At 34.7% G+C, this 18,880-nt stretch overlaps 1 protein-coding gene across 2 annotated transcripts in view; it reads left to right on the top strand.

The window, feature by feature from the left end:
- CHIC1 (cysteine rich hydrophobic domain 1) overlaps window positions 1-18,880 on the top strand; it is a 123,064-nt gene that overhangs the window by 20,490 nt on the left and 83,694 nt on the right. For both annotated transcript variants that reach the window (XM_007992091.3, XM_007992090.3), the window contains exon 3: window positions 1,191-1,346. In XM_007992091.3, the coding sequence (XP_007990282.1) occupies window positions 1,191-1,346 (156 nt within the window). The remainder of the gene's footprint in view (window positions 1-1,190; window positions 1,347-18,880) is intronic.

The raw sequence follows: 18,880 nt of genomic DNA, 5'->3' as shown, positions 1-18,880 counted from the left end.
CATGAACAATTCTAATAAAGCTTCTAATAAAGCTTATATTCTTAATGTTTAGCTTACTTTAGTGCTGAATTCTGTGATCATGTATTTTTATAACATTTGCTAATAGGTATATGTTTTGTAGTGTTGATTAAGAGACAAAAATGTAATACATTGATTCCTCAAGTACAATTTTTATTTGGAATAGTGGTAGTAAAGCTCTATATTTTTGATTCCTAACCTGCTAATGTGTTTTTTATTTTATAGTACCTTACTTTTCCTAACAATTCCATAATTTTTGCTTTTATAGCCAGATGCTAAAAGTTCTTTCGTAAACTTTATAGTCTGACAGCTTTCTAAATGAAAGAGAATCATTTTTGTAATCCAGAAATGTGATTTCACTGAAAGCAAACTATTTTTAGTGTACGTTTGAATTGTATAACCTTCAAGCAGAATATTTGGTATAAATCTAATTATTCCAGTCATGTGCATGCCTTTGAACTGACTTTGTCCTTGTTTACAGAGAAGCACAAGCAGCCACTTCCAGGAAAGGAGGTAGTAACTAGAAATATTAAACTTGTGTATTTAAAGACCTTTCAACTTTGAAAATTTGCAGCAGTTCCAAGTCCATTTTATAATGAATATTAACAGGCCATTTTGAACGCAATCACTAGGCATTGTCTTTTGTTAGTGTAACTAACAGTGGCTAATGTTAAAATTGTTATATTGCAAATTTGCCAGGGAATAAGGGTTTGAGAGTTGCCTTTTTCAAAGTAATCCAGGAATATTGCCAAGGTCTAATTTTAATTGCATTTCCTCTAGTAGTATTTGGGTTTTTATTGTTGTGTTATGCTTCTAGTCTTACCCAGCTTTTACTCATAATGACTAGAGACTACCAATTATACTGCCTTGATAATGAGAATATTTGGTAAGAAAACAGCTTGAAAGTTATCCTTTTCTGTCAAGTTTATTGCAGTCATTTTATTGGTGGTCATTTCAGAAGATTGTTTTTCAACATCAGGCTAAGTTCTATGAACATGAAATTATATTGTTGCGCTTTTCAATGCCACCCTAGAGTGTGTGAACATATTTATGGGGAATATATCTATTTAGATATTTGTGATTCCTTAAATTATTTGTAATAAATGTTTTTCTTAGATTTAGAGATAGTGAAAAGCTGCCCACAAACTGTTAAAGATTATACCCTCTTGTAGGTGGCCCCAGAAGAATTTAAGACCAGCATTGGCCGTGTGAATGCATGTTTGAAAAAGGCTCTCCCGGTCAATGTGAAATGGCTGCTGTGTGGTTGTCTCTGCTGCTGTTGCACACTGGGTTGCAGCCTATGGCCTGTTATTTGTCTCAACAAAAGAGTGAGTAACTGTTTTATTGTATAATAATAATAATAACTAACATTTACGAAAACTTACTATGTGCTATGAAATCTTTTCAAGTACTTTACACAATTTAATTCTTGTAACAATGCTATCTTTATTTTAGAGATAAGGAAACTTGGGAACAGACACATTGTTGTTTGTCCAACTTTTACCATTCAACATGGGTTCCCATCATTTCACATAAATGCAGTATAAGTTAAATACTAAGTAATTATAAATGTAAGTGGGCTACTTATTCTTTTTTTTTTTTTTTTTGAGAGGGAGTCTGGCTCTGTGGCCCAGGCTGGAGTGCAGTGGCCGGATCTCAGCTCACTGCAAGCTCCGCCTCCCGAGTTTACGCCATTCTCCTGCCTCAGCCTCCCGAGTAGCTGGGACTACAGGCGCCCGCCACCTCGCCCGGCTAGTTTTTTTGTATTTTTTTAGTAGAGACGGGGTTTCACCATGTTAGCCAGGCTGGTCTCGATCTCCTGACCTCGTGATCCGCCCGTCTCGGCCTCCCAAAGTGCTGGGATTACAGGCTTGAGCCACTTATTCTTTTTAAAGTACTTGATGCTGTGACTTAAGGTATTTCCAAGTTATAGGTATAAAGGAGAGCTTCTGATCTGAAGAAAGGAAAAAGTGAGAGTAACCTACAAAGTTTGCAGGGCAAATCCTTAGTTTTAAACATGTTACAATAACATGCTAGCATAGTGTTACTACTTATGTCATAGATTTCAGAGTACTCTCTTAATCTTGTCTTCTTTAAAATTTCACTTTAGTTTTTGTGAATTTTTTCCTCTGGTGGGAAGAGACCTTTAAAACATTTTAATTGAAGCCAATGAGGAAAATTAATTCATTTTACCTAAAGTATTTTTCCTAGTACTGCATGAATGATTTCATTTAAACTTTTATATAATAAGTAGCCAACGAAATCAGATTCAAAATTATAGTGCCTTGTGGAAGAATAATTAGTGGTGCAGTTATTTTATTAAAGCCAAAAATATTCCCAAGAAGCACTCATTATTTTATCACCTCCATTCTTTTCTTGCCTGGTTTAATGTTTACTTCAAAAAGACAAATAATGAAATATTGCCAACTCTATGACTTTTTGAGTGGAAAAGTTAAGCATTTTATTGATTCTGTTGGCAGTCACAAGTAGGTCAGAGCTTCATTTTAAACATTGCTTAGTTTATTGTTTGTCAAAGCAGATACAGTATTCTCAAATGGTTTTCTATAAATAAAAAAAAAAAGCTGATAGCATAAATTCCTTTTCTTAATTGTCATATCTTACTTTTAAAAGTTAAATCAGTAGCTCCTACCCATCCCTATTATTTTTAAAGCCTCAGTATGAATTAATCATGTTTGAATTTCCCCTCATGTAAATACAGCTAATCTCAATTACTTAAGAACAGATTTTTTTGTTTGTTTCTGTATTATCCAGGACTGTCCCTTTTTCTGATGACCTGTTTACACTTTGTCTATTTGTTAATACCTTCACCAGAAGGCCTGAAATAAGGAGAAACATTTTTTTTTTCAATTATTTGATTTTACTATCAATACTTTGAATAAAATATTCAATGGAAACTAAGATAATACTGATGCTCTGATCTCTGCTATCCTCCATTACTTTGGATAATTAAAAGCTCATAGTGAAGTTGAGGCATCAGTATATTCTAGTTCGCAAATCTGTCAATTTAAAAAATTTATTTAATATAGATTTATGAATTGTCAGCCATGAGCCAAATACAGCCCACTCTGTTTTTAAACATTTTAAGCAGTTTACCAGCATTTAAACATTGGAATATTTAAAATTCATGATATCCAGCCTCTTGTAAAATCTAAAGATCTGGCAATACTGGACCCACATGGCTATATGTCAGCAGTTGGCTCTGAGTGGTGGCTGCTTCCTTTAAGTAGAACATACATTCTCTGGTTCATCTTAGAAACCACCTATAGTTTACATTATCTGCCTTGCTGTGTAAGCGTTATAGTTCACGGCCTCTGATTTTGTATGTGCCATGTTGTCAACACTATACTAGACCGCAAAACGTTAAGAACATGCTGGTAACCTTATGCAAGTAAACTGTTCTTTCTGTAGCCTCAAGTTTTCTCACCTATAAAATCGGGATACTACTAGTTACTTTTAACATGGTTTTATGATGAAATTTAAAGCAACTCAAAGATGTCTGTCTACATGAAAAAATATAAAATATAATTAAGAATTTTTATACATTCACTACTGATTTTCTAATCTGTAAAATAAGTTGAATAGACTACAATAGTTTAATTGGAAGGATGATTTGCATTCATATAGTTCACATCCCTTATTTTACTGGTGTGGGCATAAATCCAGAGAGGTGAAGTGACTTTCTCAGAGTCACATGGCAAATAGCCCAGCCACAAAAATAATCCTTGCTTTATTTTGTTTTTGTTTTTGTCTTTAACACTGCATTCTCTTGACTATATCGTGTTTCTTACATCAAATTGACTAGTCCTGAGACAAGAAATGTTCACATAAGTTGTATAATAAACAACCCATTGAATTTTAATTCTTTAGCAGTGAATAGAAAACCAAATAGTAAATATTTTAGTCTTTGTGGGCCAGAGGTCTCTGTTGCAACCACTTAACTATGGCATTGTCACATGTAAACAGCCATAACCATATGTAAATGAGTGAACATTACCGTGTTCTCATAAAACTTTATTTACAAAAACAGGCAGCAAGCCAGATCTGGCCTATGGGCTGTTGTTTGACATCTTGCTATAGCCATCTCTAATTGGGTATCTAGCTTTATCGAAGTCATATCTTTGTTTGCTCACAAAATAAAATGGAAATAATAATGAAGATGCTATGTTAGCCAATTATTGAAAATGTTTCCAAGACTAGAATTTTTGTGTAGATAGTCTGCCTTATAATTTTTTTGGCAGTATAATTCATGGGAATTTTCTCTAGCAAATTAGGTGATAAAGAAAAGAAATATAGGTCAGAGTGCCTTGAGTTCCCCCTAATCTCTCTTGGCTCTGGTGGGACTTTACAGCTACATGATACATGAAATGAGGCTTTTCATTTACCTGTTCTTCTATCTACCACTGAACCAACTGTGATATCATAGTCAGTTTCAACCCCAGTCGTGCTATCACTCAAAATTTGAAATTACTTTTATCCTTTCCTTTTTTGCTTTAATACTTATTAAATTGAGAGAGATGGTCAGAGGAAAGGACTACTTTCTGACTCATGACATGAATATGATGTTTCCGGAGATAGAGGTTGTAATTCACTGTCCTGATTGATTCTGTGTTTTTGTAGCTAATTATAAAAAGAAGGAAAAGCATATGATAGAAACAAATGGCCCATCCATACATTATGCCATTTGGAAAAGAAAATCAGTCTTTGCAAAGAGAGACAAATAGTTCTGCCAAGAATTAAGCAAATTACGTGTAATCTATGTATAATTTAGGTCTTACATAAAATACGTTTTGTGCTCTTGGTCAAAGACGACATGCATAAAGCAAGTGCATTGAGTATTATAACTTGGTCATAGACTGCCTTTTCCTTACTATCTTTGAACCTTTAATTTATGTGTCAACATTGAGTCATTTGAGCCATATATAAGAAAATGATGTTTATGGCATATTAATACTAAAAGCTGATAAGTTTGCTTTCTTTTTTGTTAGCTTTACTAGCTAATTGTATTGAATGCAGGATTGTATCTGCTCTGCAGAAGTACAGTGATTGGTATTAAGCTAACTTTGATACTTTTCTGGTCAGCTTGAGAGTCAGCCATCTTACTTACAAAGTAATTTTTTGAGAAATAATTTACAGAACATAAAGTTAACTCATATTAAGAGAACAATTCATTGAATGTTAATGTACTTACAGAGTTGTGTAACTATCACCATAATCTAATTGTAGAACATTTCCATCATCCTAAGAGTAAACCTTGTGACCACTTTTAGTCACTCCCAATTTCCCTCCAATCCTTCCAGCCCTAAACAACCACTGATCTACCTTCTCTCTTATATTCACATTTTTGAACATTTTATACGATATGTACTCTTTCAGGGTTTTTAAAACTGAGCATAATGGTTTTTTGTGGAAAAATACACATGACATAAAATTTGCATTTTTAACTACTTTAAAGTGTATAATTCAGTGGCATTAACTACATTGACAGTGTTATGCAACCATCCACTATCTAGTTTCAGAAATTTTTTATCACCTACAAGGAAAATCCCATATCCATTAAGCAGCCATTTCTCATTTTCCTTCCCCTCAGTTAGGAAGTTAAAAAGTGTTTCCCTCTCTTCTGTATTTTACAAAAGTTTAAGAAGGATTGGTATTCTTCTTTTAAATATTTGGGAGAATTTTCTTTCTTTTGGACATATACCTAATAGTGACACCATCTGATCTTGGGATTTTTTTTTTCTTGATAGGTTTTTGATTACACATTCAATATTTACTTGTTATAGGTCTATTCAGGTTTTCTATTTCTACTTGAGTCAATTCTAGGAGTTTGTTCATTTCATCTAGGTTGTCTAGTTTGTTGGCCTACAATTATTTTTAGTATTCTCTTCTAATTTTTTTCTAAATTACTGTAAGAGTGATATGTAATGTCCCTATTTTCATTTCTGATTCTAGTCATCTCAGTCTTCTTTTTTGTCTTAATCCTTGTAGCTGAAAGTTTGTCAAATTTCTTTTCAAAGAAAAAACTTTTGGTCTTGTTCATTTTCTCTATTGTTCTATTCTGTATTTCATTTCTCTCCACTCTGTTTTTTCCTTTCTTCTGCTATGTTTGGGTTTAGTTTGCTCTTTTTAGTTCCATAAGGTCTAAATTTAGGTTATTGATTTGAGATCATTCTTCTTTCTTAATGTAGGCATTTACTGCCCTCAGTGAATGTACATTGCTTACTCGCATTCTGAGATACTGGGAGTTGTGATTTCAATGTATGAATTTTGAGGGAATATAATTCAGCCCATAACACATAAGGAAGGACTTGTGCTATTTTGCTAATTTGTTTTCCATGTCGTATGTTTTTTGTTCCTCAAGTCCTTCATTACTTATTTATTTTATGTTTAATTGAGGTTTTTTAGTGTACTGTGTACCTTATTTCCTTTTCTGTATCTTTTCAAGTTATTTTCTTAGTTGTTACAATTAACAACTTATAAACTTATAAAACACTAGTTTGAGTTAATATCACCTTAGCTTTAATAGTATGTAAATTCTACTGCTATATATATACATACCTCCCATTTTATGTTGTTGTTATCACAAATTATATGTTATGTATTGTGTGTCCATTAACAGATTTATGATTATCATTTTCTCTTTTAATCATGCAGGAAAAAGAGTTCCAACCCCAAAATACAATATTGGCTTTTAAATATATTTGTGCAATTACCTTTACCATTTTTCTTTGTTTTATCACATGCCTCAAGTTATTGTCTAGTGTCTTTTCATTTCAGCCTAAGGATCTTTCTTTAGAACTTATTAAAAAGCTGTCCTACTAGTGATGAACTCCCTCAGCCCTTGATTGTCTGGGAATTTCTTCATTTCTTTTTTTTTATTTTTTTTGGAAGATAATTTTGCTCGGTATAGAATTTTTGGTTGACAGAGCTTGCTTGTTTGTTTTGTAATTTCTGCACTTTAAATACTATATGCCATCCCCTTGCCTCTGACCTTCATGGTTTCTGATGTGAAAATAACTGTTAATCTTATGAAGAATCTCTTGTACTTAACAAGTCACTTCTTTCTTACTGATTTCAAGATTTCCCTCTTTGTTTTTTACTTTCAACAGTTTAATTATACTTTATCTTGGTATGGTTCACTTTGAATTTATCCTACTTGGAATTTATTTGGCTTCTTGAAATGTTTTTTTTCCATGTGCAGATTCCAATTAATATCTGGTGTCACTTGATGCCAGCCTGAAGAACTTCCTTTAGTATTTCACATAAACTGGGTCTGCAGGCCACAGATACTCTCAGTTTTTATTTAGGAATGTCTTTATTTTGTCTTCACTTTTTAATATGCAATTTTTAACTAATAGATTTTTAAAACCAATTTTAGGTTTACAGGAAAAAAAATGAGCAAAAAGCACAGATTCCATAGACCCTAATTTCCTCTACTATTGAGATCTTACATTAGTGTGGTACAGTTGTTACAGTTGGTGAGCCAATGTTGGTATCTTATAATTAACTGAAGTCCATGGTTTACATTGGGCTTCACTCTTTGTGTTCTACATCCTATGGATTTTGGCAAGTGTATAATGATATTTTTCCATCATCACAGTATCATACAGAATAGCAGTTTCACTGCCCTAAAACTCCATTATGCTACACCTATTTCATCCCACCCTCATATCCTGAGCAATCACCTAACATTTTATTGTCTCCATAGGTTTGCCTTTTCCAGAATGTCATGTAAGTTGGAATTATATAGAATATATTAATATTGATTTCTTTCACTTACCAATATGCATTTAAAGTTCCTCCATGTCTTTTTCTGGCTTGATAGCTAATTTCTTTTTGTCACTGAATAATATTCCATTTTTGGGATTTGCCACAGTTTATCTATTCATCTGTTGAAGGGTTTCTTGGTTGCTTCCAAGGTTTGGCACTCATAAATAAGACTGTTATAAACATTCAAGTACAGGTTTTTGAGTGGGCAGTTTTGAACTCATTTGATGATTGCTGGATCATATGGTAAGAGTATGTTTAGTTTTGTAAGAAACTGCCAAACTGTCTTGCAAAATCGCTGTGCCATTTTGTATTCCCACCAGCAATGAATAAGACTTCCTATTGTTCTGCATCTTCATCAACGTTTGGTGTTGTCAGTATTGTGAATTTTGGTCATTCTAAAACGTAGGTAGTGATATCTCACTATTGTTTTAATTTCTAATTCTGCATAGTCATATGATATTGAGCAGCTTTTTACAAGCTTATTTTTCTTCTATGTATCTTCTTTGAAGAGGTTTCTGATCAGGCCTGTGACCCCCCTTTTTGTAGTGGCATGGGTACAGGATGGTTCCTGAAGGAAAAGAGGACTTAGTGGCCTCCAAATTCCCTCACCCACCAGTTTTTGGAGGAGACTCTAGTGGGGTGAGGACTGAGGAGCCTATGCACACTTTTTCATTGGGATGTTTATGTTTTTATTGTTGAGTTGTTAAAGAGTTATTTGTATACTTTGGATACCAGTCTTCTACAAAGTATGTGTTTTGCAAATATTTTCTCTCAGCCTGTGTCTTTTTTTGTCTTTTTACTCTCTTAATAGTGTATTTTGTAGAGTGGAACATTTTAATTTTAATGAATTTCAACTTATTAATGTTTTCTTTCATGCATCTTGCTTTCTGGTGTTGTATGTAAGAATTTATTGCCAAACCCAAGGTCACCTAGATTTTGTTGTGTGTTATATTCTAGGAATTTTAAGAGTTTGGTATTCGTAAAAGGTGTAAGGTATGTGAATACATTCAGTTTTCCTTGCATGTTGATGTCCAGTTGTACCAGCACCATCTGTTGAAAAGACAACAATTTCCATTGAATTACCTTTTTGTCAGAGGTCTGTTTCTGGCTTCTCTATTCTGTTCCACTGAATAACTAATCAGTTATTTCATCAATTCCACACTGTCTTGATTACTGTAGCTTTATAGTAAGTCATGAGGTCAAGTAGTATCAGTCCTCTTTGTTCTCCTTAAATATTGTGTTGACTACTATGGATCTTTTACTTTTCCATATAAACTAAAGAAAACTTTAGAATCATTTTTTCAATAATTACAAAATATTGTGATTTTGTATTCTGAAACTTTACTGACTTTTTAAAAATCAGTTCAAGGAGCCTTTTGGCAGAGTCTTTTGGGTTTTCTAGGTGTAGAATAATACCATCAGCAAAAAGAGGTAGTTTCACTTTTTTACCTATTTATGTGCCTTTTTTTTTTTCTCTCTCTTGACTGATTGTTCTGTCTAGGACTTCTAGTACTGTGTTGAATAGGAGTGGTGGGAGTGAGTATCCTTTTCTTGTTCCAGTTCTCAAAAAAGCTGGGAAATGGTTCCAACTTTTGCCTGTTCTATATGATGTTAGCTATGGGTTTGCCATAGATGGCTCTTAACTATTTTGAGATATATTCCTTTGATGGCTAGTTTGTTAAGAGTTTTTATGAAGTGAAGTTGGATTTTATCAAAAGCTTTTTCTCTGTCTGTTGACAAGATTATATGGTCTTTGTTTTTAGTCCTATTTATGTGGTGAATCACATTTATTGATCCGCATATGTTCATATGTTGAACCAACCTTGCATCCTAGGATTAAAGCCTACTCAATTGTGGAGAATTAATTTTTTGATGTGCTGCTGGATTCAGATTGCTAGTATTTGTTGGGGATTTTTGCGTCTACGTTCATCAGGGATGTTGGTCTGAAGTTTTTTTTCATTGTGTCTTTGCCATATTTTGGTATCAGGATGATGCTGGTTTATAGGACGAATTAAGGAGGAGTCTCTCTTCTATTTTTTGGAATAATTTCAGTACGATTGGTACTAGCTCTTATGTCTGGTAGAATTCAGCTGTGAATCCATCTGGTTTACGGTTTTTCTTCATTGGTAGGTTTTTAATTGCTGTTTCAATTTTGGAACATGTTATTGTTCTGTTCAGGGTTTCCTTTTTTTTTTTTTTTTCCTGATTCAATCTTGGGAGCCTGTGTGTTTGCAGAAATTCATTCATTTCCTCTAGATTTTCTAATTAGTATGCATAGAGGTGTTCATAATAGTGTCTGAAGATCTTTATGTTTCTGTGAGATTGGTTGTAGTGTCTCCTTTGTCATTTCTCATTGTGCTTATTTGGATCATCTCTCATTTTTCTTTGTTAATTTAGCTGTCAATCTACAGATCTTGTTTATCCTTTCAAAAATCCAACTTTTGGTTTCATTGACCCTTTGTATGGATTTTCGGTCTCAGTTCTTTTCGGTGCTCCTCTGATTTTTGTTTTCTTCTGCTAGCTTTGTTAGTTTGTTTTTGTTTTTCTAGTTCCTCTAGGTGCAATGTTAGATTGATAATTTGAGATCCTTCTAAGTTTTGAATGTGGGCATTTGGCACTCTAAACTTTCCTCTTCATGCTGCTTTTGCTGCATCCTAGAGATTTTGTGTTTTGTGGATGATTGTCTTATATAGTATCATGGAGAGGTTCTCTGAATTTCTTGAATTTGCATATCAACCTCTAGCAAGATTAGGGAAATGTTCATGAACTGTATCCTCAGATATGTTTTCCACGTTGCTTACTCTGTCTCCTTCTGTCTCAGGAGTCCTAATATGTCATAGGTTTGGTCTATCTACATAACTCCCTATTTCTCAGAGACTTTGTTCCTTTTTTATAATTCTGTTTTCTTTACTTTTGTCTGACTGGCTTGATTCAAAACACCAGTCTTCAATCTTTGAAACTCTTCCTTGAGTTTGATATAATCTTGTTAATGCTTCTAATTTTATGTTGAAATTCCTGTAGTGAATTTTTCAATTCCAGAAGTTCAGTTTGGTTTTTTTTTTAAATATGATCAGGTCATCTTTCAACGTTTGGATAATTTTACTGGCTTCCTTGGTTTGGACTTCAACTTTTTCTTGAATCTCTTTGAACTTCTTTGCCATCCCGATTCTGAATTCTATGTCATTTCAGACATTCAAAACTGTTTAGAATCCGTTGCTGGGGACATAGTGCAATCATTGGTAGGTAAGTAATCACACTGACTTTTTGAATTGCTGGAATTATTGCATTGATTTTTTTTTTCTGCTCTGAGGGTTCTTGTGTTTCTCATTTTGAAATTGCTGTTATTTGGATGGGACCTTTTTATTTTACAGGGTTTTTTTTTTTTCTCTTGAAGGTTTGGCAAATGTTGTATACAGATGCTTTCCTTTGTTTTGTTTTGTTTTTTTTTTTTTTGAGGCAGAGTCTCGCCCATTCACCCAGGTTGGAGTGCAAAGTCATGATCTCAGCTCACTGCAATCTTTGCCTCCTGTGTTCAAGCAATTCTTCTGCCTCAGCCTGTCGAGTAGCTGGGATTACAGGCACCTGCCATCACGCCTGGCTAATTTTTGTATTTGTGTAGGGATGGGGTTTCACCATGTTGCCCAGGCTGGTCTTGAACTTCTGACCTCACTCGATCCACCCGCTTTCTTTTTGAGTGCTTTCAGAGTGCCATGGTTCTATATGGGTTCCTTAGTTTTCTGCATTGGATTTCATAGGCATTGCATGCTGAAGGAATTTATTTTTGTTTGCTGGTATAATTCAGGTTGCAATCCAGTAGATAGAGTTTAAATGTAAGGGCCAGCAGATAGGATTTTACTCAGTAGTGTGTCTTTTTTGTATTTCAATGCATATGCATTTCAAGTACGCAACTTGGAGGCCTCAATTACATTTATACTGTTGTGGAACCATTACCACTACCGATTTCCTTTTTTTTTTTTCATTACCCCAAACAGGAACTCTATAGCCATTATGTAATAACTTCTCAATTCTTCCTTTCTTCATACTCTGCTAACTTCTAATCTTTCTGTCTCTACAAATTTGCCTATTCTAGATACCTCATGTAAGTGAAATAATGCCACATTTTTTCTTTTAGATTCAGCTTATTTCACATACCGTAAAGTCTTCAGAGTTAATCCATTTCATATTTCAGAATTTCATTCCCTTTTATGGCTTAATAGCATTCTATTTTGTGTAAATATCATAGTTTTGTCTAGCCACTTATTTATTGATGGACACTTGAGTTGTTTCCACCTTTTGGCTATTGGGAATAATGCTGTAGTAAACATTACTGTACAAGTGCCTGAGTCTTTGATTTCAATTCCTTTGGGTATATATCTAGGAGTACAATTCTGGTCATATGGCAACTGTTTTGCTTTTTGAGGAACCACCATAACCTTTTCTTTCTTTCTTTCTTTTTTATTATATTGAAATTCTGGAATACATGGGCAGAACGTGCAGGTGTGTTACATGTGCCATGGTGGTTTGCTGCACCCATCAACCCATCATCTACATTGGGTATTTGTCCTAATGCTGTCCCTCCCCTTTACTGCCACTCCCCGACAGGCCCCGTTGTGTGATGTACCCCTCCCTGTGCTCATATGTTCTCATTGCTCAACTCCCACTTATGAGTGAGAACATGCAGTGTTTGGTTTTCCATTCCTGTGTTAGTTTGCTGAGAATGATGGTTTCCAGCTTCACCCATGTCTCTGCAAAGGACATGAACTCATCCTTTTTTATGGCTGCATAGTATTCCAGGGTGTATATGTACCACATTTTCTTTATCCAGTCTAATATTGATGGGCATTTGGGTTGGTTTTAAGTCTTTGCTGTAGTGACTAGTGCTGCAGTAAACATACAGGTGCGTGTGTCTTTGTAGTAGAATGATTTATAATTCTTTTGGTATATACCCAGTAATGGGATTGCTGGATCAAATGGTATTTCTAGTTCTAGATCCCTGAGGAATCGCCACACTATCTTCCACAATGGTTGAACTAATTTATACTCCCACCATCAGTGTAAAAGTGTTCCTATTTCTGGACATCCTCTTCAGCATCTTTTGTTTCCTTTTTAATAATTGTCTTTCTAACTGGAGTGAGATGGTATCTTATTGTGGTTTTGATTTGCATTTCTCTAATGACCAGTAATGATGAGCTTTTTTTCATATGTTTGTTGGCCACAAGAATGTCTTCTTTCAAGAAGTGTCTGTTCATATCCTTTGCCCACTTTTTGATGGGGTTGTTTTTTTCTTGCAAATTCGTTTAAGTTCCTTGTAGATTCTGGATATTAGCCCTTTGTCCGATGGATACATTGCAAAAATTTTCTCCCATTCTGTAGATTCCCTGTTCACTCTGATGATAGTTAAACTTCTTAAGCTGACAAGCAACTTCAGCAAAGTCTCAGGATACAAAATCAACATGCAAAAATAACAAGCATTCCTATACACCAGGAATAGACAAACAGAGAACCAAATCACGAGCAAACTCCCATTCACAGTTGCTACACAGGGAATAAACTTAAAAGGGATGTGAAGGACCTCTTTAGAGGGAGCTACAAACCTCTCCTCAAGGAAATGCGAGAGGACACAAACAAATGGAAAAACATTCCATGCTCATAGATAAGAAGAATCAATATTGTGAAAATAGCCATACTGCCCAAAGTAATTTATAGATTCAATGATATCCCCATCAAGCTACCATTGACTTTCTTCACAGAATTAGAAAAAACTACTTTAAATTTCATATAGAACTTAAAAAGAGCCCGTATAGTCAAGATAATCCTAAGGAAAAAGAACAAAGCTGGAGGCATCACACTATCTGACTTCAAACTATATTACAAGGCTTCAGTAACCAAAGCAGTTTGGTACGGTACAAAACAGATATATGGGCCAATGGAAGAGAACAGAGGCCTCAGAAATAATACCATACATCTACAATCATCAGATCTTTGACAAACTTGCCAAAAACAAGCAATGGGGAAAGGATACCCTATTTAATAAATTGTGTTGTGAAAACTGGCTAGCCATATGCAGAAAACTGAAACTGGACCCCTTTCTTATATCTTACACAAAAATTCAAAAATTAACTCAAGATGGATTAAAGATTTAAATGTAAGATACAAAACCATAAAAACTCTAGAAGAAAACCTGGGTAATACCATTCAGAACATAGGCATGGACAAAGACTTCATGACTAAAATACCAAAAGCAATTGCAACAAATGCCAAAATTGAAAAATGGGATGTAATTAAACTAAAGAACTTCTGCACACCACAGTCTTTTCCATGGGAGCTGTACCATTTTACGTTCCTACCAGCAATGCAGAAGAGTTCAGATGTATGCAGATCCTCATCAATGTGTGTTATTTTCTATTTTATTTATAACAGCCACCCAAATGAGCACAAAATGGTGTCTCATTGTGTTTTCGATATACATTTCCCTCATGATTCGTGATATTTAGTGTCTTTTCATTTGCTTGTTGAACATTTGTATATCTTTTTTGAAGACATGTCTGTTCACATCCTTTGTCCATTTTCTCTCTAGGTTGTTTATTTGTTCCTAAGTTGTGGGTGTTTTTATATAATCTTGTTGTTAATCTCTTATCAAATATATAATTTACAAATAATTTCTACTGTTCTGTGGTTTGTCTTTTCACTCTCTTAATAGTGCCATGTGATGCACAAAATTGTTGATTTTGATGAAGTCCCATTAAACTATTTTTCTTTTCTTGCCTGGGCTTTGGCATTATATCTTTTAAAATATATATTTTTATATATTTTATATATAAAACATAATTATATATATACACTATAAGTTTTGGGATACATGTGCAGAATGTGCAGGTTTGTTACATAGGTATACATGTGCCATGGTGGATTGGTGCACCCATCGACCTGTAATCTACGTTAGGTATTTCTCCTAATGTTATCCCTCCCCTAGCCCCCCACCTCCTGAGAGACCCTTGTGTGTGATGTTCCCCTCCCTGTGTCCATGTGTTCTCATTGTTCAACTCCCACTTATGAGTAAGAACATGCAGTGTTTGGTTTTCTGTTCCTGTGTTAGTTTGCTGAGAATGATGGTATCCAGCTTCATCCATGTCCCTTCAAAGAACATGAACTCATCCTTTTTTTATGGCTGCATAGTATTCCATGGTGTATATGTGCCACATTTTCTTTATCCAGAGTATCATTCATGGGCATTTGGGTTGGTTCCAAGACTTTACTGTTGTGAATAGTGCTGCAGTAAACATTCGTGTGCATGTGTCTTTATAGGAGAATGATTTATAAACCATTGGGTATATACCTAGTAATGGGATCACTGGATCAAATGGTATTTCTGGCTCTAGAGCCTTGGGCAATTGCCACACTGTCTTCCACAATGGTTTAACAAATTTACACTCCCACCAACAGTGTAAACGTGTTCCTGTTTCTGGACATCCTCTCCAGCATCTGTTTCCTGACTTTTTAATGATCACCATTCTAACTGGCATGAGATGGTATCTCATTGTGGTTTTGATTTGCATTTCTCTAATGATCAGTGATGATGAGCTTTTTTTTTTTCATGTTTGTTGGCTGCATAAATGTCTTCTTTTGAAAAGTGTCTGTTCATATCCTTCACCCACTTTTTGGTAGGGGTTGGTTTTTTCTTGTAAATTTGTTTAAGTTTCTTGTAGATTCTGAAGATTAGCGCTTTTTCAGTTGGATAGATTGCAAACATTTTCTCCCAATCTGTAGGTTGCCTGTTCACTCTGATGATACTTTCTTTTGCTGTGCAGAAGCTCTTTAGTTTAATTAGATCTCAATTGTCCATTTTGGCTTTTGTTGCCATTGGTTTTGGTGTTTCAGTCATGAAGTCTTTGCCCATGCCTATCTCCTGAATGGTATCACCTAGGTTTTCTTCTAGGGTTTTTATGGTTTTAGGTCCTCCGTTTAAGTCTTTACTGTATCTTGAGTTAATTTTGTATAAGGTGTAAGGAAGGGGTTCAGTTTCAGTTTTCTGCTTATGGCTAGCCAGTTTTCCCAACACTATTTATTAAATAGGGAATCCTTTCCCCATTGCTTGTTTCTGGCAGGTTTGTCAAAGATCAGATGGTTGTAGATGTGTGGTGTTATTTCTAAGGCCTCTGTTCTGTTCCATTGGTCTATATATCCGTTTTGGTATTAGTACAATGCTGTTTTGGTTACTATAGCCTTGTAGTATAGTTTGAAGTCAGATAGCGTGATGCCTCCAGCTTTGTTCTTTTTGCTTAGGGTTTTCTTGGGTATATGAGCTGTTTTTTGATTTGATATGAATTTTAAAGTAGTTTTTTCTACTTATGTGAAGTTAATGGTCACTTGATAGGGATATCATTGAATCTATAAATTACTTTGGGCAGTATGGCCATTTCCACGATATTGATTCTTCCTTTTTATGAGCATGGAATGTTTTTCCATTTGTTTTTGTCCTCTCTTGAGCAGTGGTTTGTAGTTCTTGAAGAGGTCCTTCATGTCCCTTGTAAGTTGTATTCGTAGGTATTTTTTCTATTTGTATCAATTGTGAATGGGAGTTCACTAATTATTTGGCTCTCTGTTTGTCTATTATTGGTATATAGGAATGCTTGTGATTTTTGCACATTGATTTCGTATCCTGAGACTTTGCGGATGTTGCTAATTAGCTTAAGGAGATTTTGGGCTGAGATGATGGGGTTTTCTAAATATACAATCATGTCGTCTGCAAACAGAGACTATTTGACTTCCTGTCTTCCTGATTGAATACCCTTTATTTTTTTCTCTTACCTGATTGCCCTGGCCAGAATTTCCAATACTATGTTGCATAAGAGTTGAGAGAGGGCATCCTTGTCTTGTGCTTCTTTTCAAAGGCAATGCTTACAGTTTTGCCCATTCAGTATGATATTTGCTGTGGGTTTGTCATAAATAGCTCTTATTATTTTGAGATGTGTTCCATTAATACCCAGTTTATTGAGAGTTTTTAGCATGAAGGGTTGTTTAATTTTATCAAAGGCCTTTTCTGCATTTATTGAGATAATCTTGTGGGTTTGGTCAATGGTTCTGTTTATGTGATGGATTATGTTTATTGATTTGTGTATGTTGAACTAGCCTTGCATCTCAGGAATGAAACTGACTTGATCGTGGTGGGTAAGCTTTTTGATTTGCTGCTGGATTCGATTTGCCAGTATTTTATTGAGGATTTTCGCATCGATGTTCATCAGGGATATTGGACTGAAATTTTCTTTTTTGTTGTGTCTCTGCCAGGTTTTGTTAACAGGATGGTGCTGGCCTCATAAAGTGAGTTAGGGAGGAGTCCTTCTTTTTCTATTGTTTGGAATAGTTTCAGAAGGAATGGTACCAGCTCCTGTTTGTACCTCTAGTAGAATTCAGCTGTGAATCCGTCTGGACCTAGGCTTTTTTCAGTTGGTAAGCTGTTAATTACTGCCTGAATTTCTGAAATTGTTATTGGTCTATTCAGAGATTCAACTTCTTCCTGGTTTAGTTTTGGGAGGGTGTATATGTCCAGGAATTTATCCATTTCTTCGAGATTTTCTAGTTTATTTGCATAGAGGTGTTTATAGTATTCTCTGATGGTAGTTTATGTTTCTGTGGAATCAGTGGTGATATTCCTTTTATCATTTTTTAATGTGTCTATTTTCCTCTTCTCTCTTTTCTTTTTTATTAGTCTGACTAGTAGTCTATTTTGTTAATTTTTTAAAAAAAAACAGCTCCTGGATTCTTTTTTTTTTTTTTTTTTTTTTTTTTTTGAAGGGTTTTTCGTGTCTCTATCTCCTTCAGTTCTGCTCTGATCTTAATTATTTCTTGTCTTCTGCTAGCTTTTGAATTTGTTTGCTCTTGTTTCTGTAGTTCTTTTAATTGTGATTTTAGGGTATCAATTTTAGATTTTTCCTCCTTTCTCTTGTGGGCATTTAGTGCTCTAAATTTTCCTCTAAACACTGCTTTAGTTGTGTCCCAGATATTCTGGTATGTCGTGTCTTTGTTGTCATTGGTTTCAAAGAACTTATTTATTTCTGCTTTAATTTTGTTATTTACCTAGTAGTCATTCAGGAGCTGGTTGTTCAGTTTCCATGTAGTTGTGCTGTTTTGAGTGAGTTTGTTAATCCTAAGTTCTAATTTGATAGCACCGTGGTCTGAAAGATGTTTTGTTTGGATTTCCATTCTTTTGCATTTGCAAAGGAGTGTTTTACTTCCAATTATGTGGTCAATTTTAGAGTAAGTGTGATGTGGTGCTGAGAAAAATATATATTCTGTTGACTTGGGGTGGAGAGTTCTGTAGATGTCTATTAGTTCTGCTTGATCCAGAGCTGAATTCAAGTCTTGAATATCCTTGTTAATTTTCTGTCTTGTTAATCTGTCTAATATTGACAGTGGGGTGTTAAAGTCTCCCACTATTATTGTGTAGGAGTCTAAGTTTCTTTGTAGGTCTCTAAGAATTTGCTTTATTAATCTGGGTGTTCCTGTATTGGGTGCATATATATTTAGGATAGTTAGCTCTTGTTGTTGCATTGAACCCTTTACCATTTGTAATGCCCTTCTTTGTCTTTTTTGATCCTTGTCAGTTTAAATTCTGTTTTATCAGAGAATAAGATTGCACTTCCTGCTTTTTTTGGCCTTTCATTTACTTGGTAAATATTTCTCCATCCCTTTATTTTGAGACTGTGTGTGTCTTTGCACATGAGATGGGTCTTCTGAATACAGCACATGGATGGGTCTTTACTCTTTATCTAATATGCCAGTCTGTGTCTTTTAATTGGGACATTTAGCCCATTTACATTTAAGGTTAATATTGTTATGTGTGAATTTGCTTCTGTCATTATCATACTATCTGTTTATTTTGCCCATTAGTTGATGCAGTTTCTTCATAGTGTCAATGGTCTTTAAAATTTGATATGTTGTTGCAGTGGCTGTTACTGATTTTTCGTTTCCATGTTTAGTGCTTCCTTCAGGAGCTCTTGTAAGGCAGGCCTGGTGGTGACAGAATCTCTCAGCATTTACTTGTCTGTAAAATTTTATTTCTCCTTCACTTAGTTTG

The sequence above is a fragment of the Chlorocebus sabaeus genome, chromosome X (genome assembly GCF_047675955.1).
Source record: "Chlorocebus sabaeus isolate Y175 chromosome X, mChlSab1.0.hap1, whole genome shotgun sequence".
In the NCBI taxonomy this organism is placed as follows: domain Eukaryota; kingdom Metazoa; phylum Chordata; class Mammalia; order Primates; family Cercopithecidae; genus Chlorocebus; species Chlorocebus sabaeus.
This window is presented reverse-complemented; position numbering and strand designations above follow the sequence as displayed.